The sequence below is a fragment of the Charadrius vociferus genome, unplaced genomic scaffold (genome assembly GCF_000708025.1).
Source record: "Charadrius vociferus isolate BGI_N301 unplaced genomic scaffold, ASM70802v2 scaffold570, whole genome shotgun sequence".
Classification (NCBI taxonomy): Eukaryota; Metazoa; Chordata; class Aves; order Charadriiformes; family Charadriidae; genus Charadrius; species Charadrius vociferus.
In genome coordinates, this window is record NW_009646418.1 from 23,997 (window position 1) to 31,656 (window position 7,660).

The 7,660-nt window shown below is 50.3% G+C and overlaps 1 protein-coding gene across 1 annotated transcript in view; it reads right to left on the reverse strand.

Annotated features, from left to right (window-relative positions):
• The window catches only part of RPRD2 (regulation of nuclear pre-mRNA domain containing 2), a 22,070-nt gene extending 19,499 nt beyond the window's left edge, over positions 1-2,571 (reverse strand). Inside the window, exons 1-2 of the mRNA XM_009880821.1 lie at positions 2,445-2,571; positions 951-1,080 (exon numbers count right to left, since the gene is read on the reverse strand). Of these exons, the coding sequence (XP_009879123.1) occupies positions 951-1,080; positions 2,445-2,571 (257 nt within the window). The remainder of the gene's footprint in view (positions 1-950; positions 1,081-2,444) is intronic.
• Between the last annotated feature and the right edge of the window lie 5,089 nt (positions 2,572-7,660).

A 7,660-nucleotide genomic window follows, 5' to 3' on the forward strand; every position in this document is an offset into this window, starting at 1 on the left:
CTGATACTCCCCAGAATTTTTTCTCCCTCCTCCTCATTATCGGCATCTATTAATGGTATTTTCAGCTTTCTCTTCTGGCAACGTACATTTAAATATAAGCTAATGAGCAGTTCAACTTTAACCTTTTCCCTGCCTCGTGCTACGTTCAACCATCTGCCGCTTCAAACTCTGTTCCAACGACACACAAACCAGCAACATCGCGTTACTACTAAGGAGCTGCTTTGTATTTTTACTACGTCCTGCCTCTTAAAGACCATCTGGTTTGAGGAAGATTTGGAAACCAAAACGGAGGGCAGCAAGGCACCCTGCGGTAAGGATGGGACAGGGCTCCTGGTCCCACACCAGCGCGAGATCTTTTCGTCCCACGTTACTCTAATGAATTAAAAGTCTCCGATTTCCAGCAGAGCACAAAACCACCTTTGAGAATGCGTTACCTTGAAGAGAATTAACATTTGAGCAAAACAGCAGCCAGAGAGAAGCTCGCAGAAGCCAGGCGAGGATTAGACTGGCATCTGCAATGCTTGTTCTCATGGTGATTGACCACAGGCAGATCCCTGGAGACCACAAAGACCTCCTACTCCTCCTCCTCTTACTCCCTGTCTTGCTGCGAGGATTCCCCCGAGTCTGCTACCGTCTCCCCCTAGCATCAGCACAACCCACCAGTGCCTGCACGCAAGCGGAGGGCAGAGCTACAGGGCACACACGTATTGGTGCAAGACTCACCCCTCACACCACTTCATGTGATAATTTTACTCAAATGAGACACCCCTCCCCAATTAAAATCCAGCTCTACGCCTGTGCTAACGTTCTCCTTGTAGAGAATCTCAAACCCACACAGTTGTTTGCACAAAATCCTTCAAATTTTGCTGATGACTCAAGAGAGTTTGAGATGTTAGAAGAAAAATACACATTTTTTGAAACATTCAATCTTCCAACACACCGTTACTTACTTCACTAGCGAAGCAGCTTCAGGAAGCACTTCTGCAAACGTATCACGAAAGACAATCGCGTTTTTTCTCTTGCAGTTCTGTATGACGTCATTGGCCAAGTAAAAAAGGTTCAGTCGATGAGGAAAGGCAGCTAAAGACAAAAAGAAAACTCAGATTCATCATCAAGTAGAAGTAGACACGTCAGCTTAATTTTGGTAACAGCATTAAAGTGCCTGCTTTTGGGGTTTTTTTTTTCCAGCATTTCCATCAACGGCATGTCCAAGGGGCAACTCCAACGGTCAAAACTGGAGACTAGAGAGGAAATCTTCAATTTACAAATCATTTCCAGATCTTCCCAAAAACTAAACGTCAAGCCCCAACTCTGACTCAGGCTTAGAAGGACACAAAAAGCCGTTGATCCTGTGCTATTTCTACGATACCCACACTGCAAAAGGAACCGCACAGCCAGAAAGATCGGCATCGCCTGCGGGAAGAGGCTGAACACAAAACGGCACAAACTTTTGCAGGGGAAAAAACCCAACCGCTCCAGAGCGCATGTCTGGTCTCCGAAGCTCCAGCATCACCCCATTTGGCTACTGACTCAGTACAATCTCCCGTTTAATAATTTAGAGGCCACTTATTCATAATTTCTAAGAATAACCATGTATAAATCACTCTTTCTTTTTTTTTTTAAGCTGTAGTGGCTTAAAACAGTCTCGAAGATTGGCAGCTTTATTGGGAAGGTTTTACCAGGGACACACCTATGTCCATAACTGTCCAGAGGGCGTTTACTACAGATGGGGGGAGACCTCCTCCACAGCCCTTTCAATCCCTCCTACTACTAATAAACCAATGTTTATTAATATATTTAATAAGTGCTGCTGGTTCCTCGGACGTGGCTGCCTGGACGGCCCTTTCCGACATGCGATTTAATGCCAGCTTTTGTGTGGCACACAAAAGACCCCGGATCGCTGTTCCTTCTCCTCCGGAGATGGATCTCTCCCAAAACATCTCCCCTGTCCCCGCGGAGCTGGCGCTGACCTCCGCACCCAGACCCCCTACCCACAGCTGTACTCCAAGCAACACACCTCTGACCTTCCTTATATTCAGCTCCAAATTTAATTATTTCATCAAACCTCTTCTTCAGTCGGCCAATAACGGCGCTTGTAGCACAGTAAGCTCATCCACATGCTAATTAGCTGCTTCACTTAATTTAACGACACAATATGAGGATTTAAATATAGGAATGGTGACAATAGACAGTTTTGTTTCACGTGCCCGTGAGCTCTATCAGGCTCCCACCTTCCCCCGGCTGTACCCCAGCTGCATTAGTAATCAGAGTTTTTAACTACAAATCCCTTAATTCTCTATCCCGCTTCATTTTCTAGCTGTCCCTACCTCGGCAGAGCCTCTTCCCGCAGCACAACTGCACCTCACAGCTCTCCTGGTCTCCAGGTTTCCCAACGGGAAGCTCTCGGCATCGTCCCTAGTCCAGAGCCCTCGGCGGGAGCTCACCCTGACTGACACCGCTCCTGCATTCACGACCTGTCGCAGAAAAACCCCAAACCACCCACGGCAGCTCCGCGATCTCCTCCTGCTCAAAGCCAACCAGAAATAAAGCCAGGAATTTCACAAAACTCATTCGCGCCCAAGGAAGAGCCACTACACGAGTATTTTCCAGCGAACAATAAGCTCACGCACTTTTCTTGGAAATTAATTGTTAAATTTTATCGCCTGCCTCTTTTTCCAACGTTCCTCTCCGACACGGAGAAGAGGGGCAGTGGCCACCAACAGACTTCTGGCAAGGAGTCCACCAAAGTAGGAGCGTGGCCACAAAAATAGGGGGTTAGTTCACTTTTAGCATACTGAATGCCGTTATTTAAAAGTCTTATTATAAGGCAGAGAATCCCCACTCGTGAATGACATGGCGTGCTTGCACGTGGGAAGCTGGGCGTGAAACGCTGGTGCTTTCTGGGACTCCTCTCCGTGCACAACACTCGCCTGCGCTCTCGCACGTTCCCGCAGGAGGGCTCCATCCCGGAGGAGAAATCGGCACCAGGCAAGCAGACCTGGGTCCAGCACGCAGCGAGCACAGGAGTCCCGGCACGCAGTGAGCTTGCTTTAAAAGCTCACTCCAGGAATATTTTGACCGTATGAGCTCTACGTTGACCTACCGATATTAAGGGATAATTTAGCGAGTTGTGAAGATCTCTCACGGAGGGCAGCCTCTTCGGGCAAGCAAAGCTGAGGACTCATGCAAGGGCTTAGTTTGGTTTGATCATCAAATCCTCAACAGGTTGATGCCGTGAAGCGAAGAGCCTCCACGGGCCCCTAAAAGCGGCACCAATTCTTCTTGCTCGTTGCTGGCACCCGCCGAGTGTCACTACAGACTGGTGGATGAGCAAGAAGCATCGTCCAGTCCCAAATGTGGTGCAGGAGCAGCGCGGTGGGTCAAGGGGACAGCCAGCCTCCAGGACGTCCCTGGTCCCCACAGTGGCCATCGGGACAGCCAAAGGTGCGAGACCCGAGCCAGGCATCACACAGCCGCTGCCTCCCCCAGCACCGCAGCCGGCTTCTCACCTGTAACTTTGCTCCTCGCGTATTTTCCAGCTATTTTTTTGCCGGATGTGTTTTTCCATCATTCCCACCAGGTTACGCCAACACCGCTCTGGCAGCTGCCGCGTCAAAGAGCCTCAACTCCTCTGTCCCAGAATAAGATTTTACAGCAACAAACACAAGCCCAACGTTTCCTTACCAGAAACTGTTATTTACAGCCTTCACCCTAAAAGTGCTTACAAGGCAGATCAGGGTTTATTTGAGCGAGACGTGGAGCAAGGAGCGCTCCGCTCTGCCCGGAGGGCTGGAAATCCAGCCGGAGCGGTGCTGCGTTCGCCTGGCTTCCCGAAATGATTTGGAGCCAGCTTTCCCCAAAACACCCTCCTCAGTAATCTATCAGGATCATCATCTCATCAAAATGGGTTTTCTGCGATTTAATTAAAACCCAGCACTCCAGTGTTAATTCACCCGCTGGTCACTGGACGCTCTTTCTATCCTGGCGATGTTATTCACCAGCAGAGATAGTGCTGATTTCAGATCTTATGACATACCACCGAATAGATCTTGAAGATACATAAACCTTTGATTTAAACACTTCAACGTATACACAGCCTTCAAATGCGGCAGAAAAACCCAGAGCCAACTTCAAGACAAACGCCAAACACGTGGAGCATGGCTTGCACCATCACCTCCGCCACCATTTCCACAAGACTGAACACAGACCTCAGCCAAGGCAGAATTAATTTAGCTCCTCCCTTTAGAGCTAATATTTATAAAATAAGATTCACCCAAATTGCACAGGAAGAAAAATCTATACTAGACCAATACCTCGGCTACAGATAAGCTGCACAAAGAAAACGAAGCGCCTTTGTGTCCAAAAATGCACTTTGGACAAGGGCTTTCAAGTACATTATGCAACTAGCTGTATCTGATGGGTGAACGGTTTGTTCATTACTCTCAGACTGTCTCGGTTTAAACCGGAGAGGAAATACAGACAAGAAACAGGCAATTTTGTAACTGAGCCCACCCCAGCTTTTTGCTCAGTCCCAGGACAGCCGCCTGCTCCGCTGACCGACGTCTCTGGGCAGCCAGCACGCCATGTGTCCAATTTAACTTGCATTTAAGAGCTGCTCGTGTGGACGGACCGACAACACAACCCTCCCGCAAGAAAGCTCTCTATTCACTACAGAAACTTCCCAGAGGTAAAGTTATCACAGCAGTACCTCACAGAAGGTGAAGCTCTTGGCCAACAACTGCAGTTGTGCCGGGCTTGCACCCAGGACGAGCCTTGTCCCGGGAAGGGAAATGTTCACACCAACAGCAACGTTTTTAAATACTAGTTTGTTGGTTTTTTTTTTTTCTGAAAGGACCAAATTCTTTGCCCAAATAGCATCTTCAGTTAAACTGGACATTTCACATCATCTGAAACAAGCATCTAACAGTGAAACGCAGAAAAATCTGTGAAGATACGGTAAAATGCAGATGCTGAGAAACACCCCCAGCAAAATGCAGCCGTTTCCTACCAAAAGTGTGCAGGGAGAGAGCGACTGACCACAGCTGGGACAGAGCACACACAAGATCACCAACGCTCGGGCGAAATCCCTTCAACAGCCCAAGGCAGGAGCACCAACTGCCCCACAGGCCAGCCCAATGCCTACTTACTCCCATTTATAGAAGATAAGAGAATAAAAAGGCCCATTTCGCCCCCATTTGACATTTTCTACAGGCCTCCTGCAAGAAACCACCCTCAGCCCCACTCCGGCATCGCTGGAGAGACGCCGGGCAGGAACTGCCCTACTCAAGGGTTTCACACTTAAGGGAGATGCGCATATATGAGATACGAAGGCACTTCTCCCCACGATTAAACACAGGCGCCTTCATCTTGACCCAGGCAGAGTGCTGAGATACAGCCCCCAATCCCACCACATCCATCCTTCACAAGGAGCTCCATGGAAAAAGCAGCTTTTACGTGTTCTTAGAAGCTTTGGAGTTAAAATATTTAAAAGCTGGAAAAGGAACCCAAAAGTAAGTTGTACTGTCCATTATTACCACTGAACTCTTCTGGTTGGGACCGTAATTTCCCGCTGCGTGAGAACAGGGGCAGGCTGTGAGGTCCTTGCGGCAGAGAATGAAGTGTACCATGAAGGGAAAAGCAGGAAAAAAAGCCCCACGTAAGTGGGAAGTAACCAAATAACCAGGGCTCAGGGCACAGCAGCATCACGGCTGCTGTCAAGGGTTGTTTGAGCTGGTACCTCAGATGAAATGCTTAAGGAGGAACTTGGACAAACACGAGGGCTGTTGAGCGGAGATCCTCCTGAGGGCTGCGCAAGGGAATCATGGAATGGTTAGAATTGGAAGGGATCTTAAAGCTCATCCAGTTCCAACCCCGCTGTCATGTGCAGGGCCACCTCCCCCCAGCCCAGGTTGCCCCACGCCCCATCCAACCTGGCCTTGAACACCTCCAGGGATGGGGCAGCCACAGCTTCTCGGGACAACCTGCCCCAGGGGATCACCACCCGCACAGGGAAGAATTTCTTCCTCAGATCTCACCTCAATCTCCCCTCTGTCAGTGTCAAAGCGTTCCCCCTCGTCCCACGGCTCCCCTCCCTGATCCAGAGTCCCCCCCAGCTCTCCTGGAGCCCCTTTAGGCACTGGAAGGGGCTCTGAGCTCTCCCCTTTTTGGCCTTCTCTTCTCCAGGCTGAACCCCCCCAACTGTCTCAGCCTTGAAAGCACTTGTACCAAACTAAAACAGAAAATCCAGGCTGTGGGGAGGAGCTAACAGCTGACATGGGGTCTCAGGGCAGGAACAGAGCAGCAAGGGCCCTGCAAGATGGAGCAATTAAATTACTTTTGATGAACTTGTGAAGGAGGGAAGGAATAATGGAGGAGTGCAAGGGAGAAGGGAGGGGCACCGCCTCTGGAAACTCAGCTGCCTTGGCCAGGAGCTGAAAGACGAATGTCAGCCACGGAGAAGAGGCAGGAGTCCAGGGAAGAGTCTCTGCTCCATGAGCCAGCGGACAGGAGCTGTAGGACGATAAACATGGGGGAGTTGCACTGGCACAAAGGCTCCATGCTCCTGGCGAGCAGCCGGGCAAAGCAAGGACCGGCCCCGAGGCACAGGCAGGGAACGAGGAGCTGCATCTTGCTGAGCCTGACCTACGGCAAGACATTCACCGTGGTCCTAGAGAGGAGCCAAAGAGCAGTCGTGACAAGAGACACCAAGTCCAGAGGAGTCTGCACATCCCAAGGAGAGATGGGAGCTGGATTTTGTTTGGAAGGGGCATGCTCAGAACGAGAGGAAGAAGAGGACTAAGGGTGGTCCTGTGGGACACCCCTGGTGACAAGGGCTGTCAGAGGGAAGAGGATTTCCAGGAGAGGTGGGCAACGACAGCGAGGCAGGAAGGACCAAGGCCAGCTTCTCCTCACCAGCAGGTTGGTACAGACCAGAGAACAGCCCTCAAGCTCCTACCTCGCTTTCTTTAACCAGGCAGTGTGTGGACAATAAAAAACACAAATCAAAATTCAGGGGAAGAGGACCCTCCACCCTTTGCTGAAGGGCCCTGATAGAGAAAACAAACTATCCCAAACTTCACAAAATGTTTAGTACAAACCAGAGCAACGCTTTGGGATGGGAACGTTATCTTCGCCTTACAGCAAAGCTTACTTTATAACTCCTGCGACAGCAGACAAAACCTCCACGCTGCAGCGAGACAGTGGCGATAATGCCACCTTGTTTAGTCTCGTGAAAACATTAACTTTCCCACTCTCAGGTCACCGCCGTGTCACCCACGGGTGCTCGCCAAATCCAAGTGCTGGCACCCAACACTTATTTGTGCCCACAACAGGATGCTTTGCCCGCGGAAAGGGACAGCGACGGTCCCTCACCCCCACAACGCTGAAGGCATCTTTCCCCCCAGCTCTCAAAACAACGTTACAGAAGATCCCGGCCAAGCGCACGCACAATTCGGGAGGTTGACGGTGCCGCCGTTCAGGTGCAGCCACCCAATTTCTGTTTTTCTCAGCGCGACAAGGTGATGCTGAGCAGAAACCTTTCCCAGGGGCCACGCAACCGCCGACAGATTTCCCAGCGACCAGAAAAAACCTCAGATTTCAGTTCGCTGCCCGATGACAAGTCCCAAACCTTTCCCTGCACCCCATCTCCTTACCACCCCCC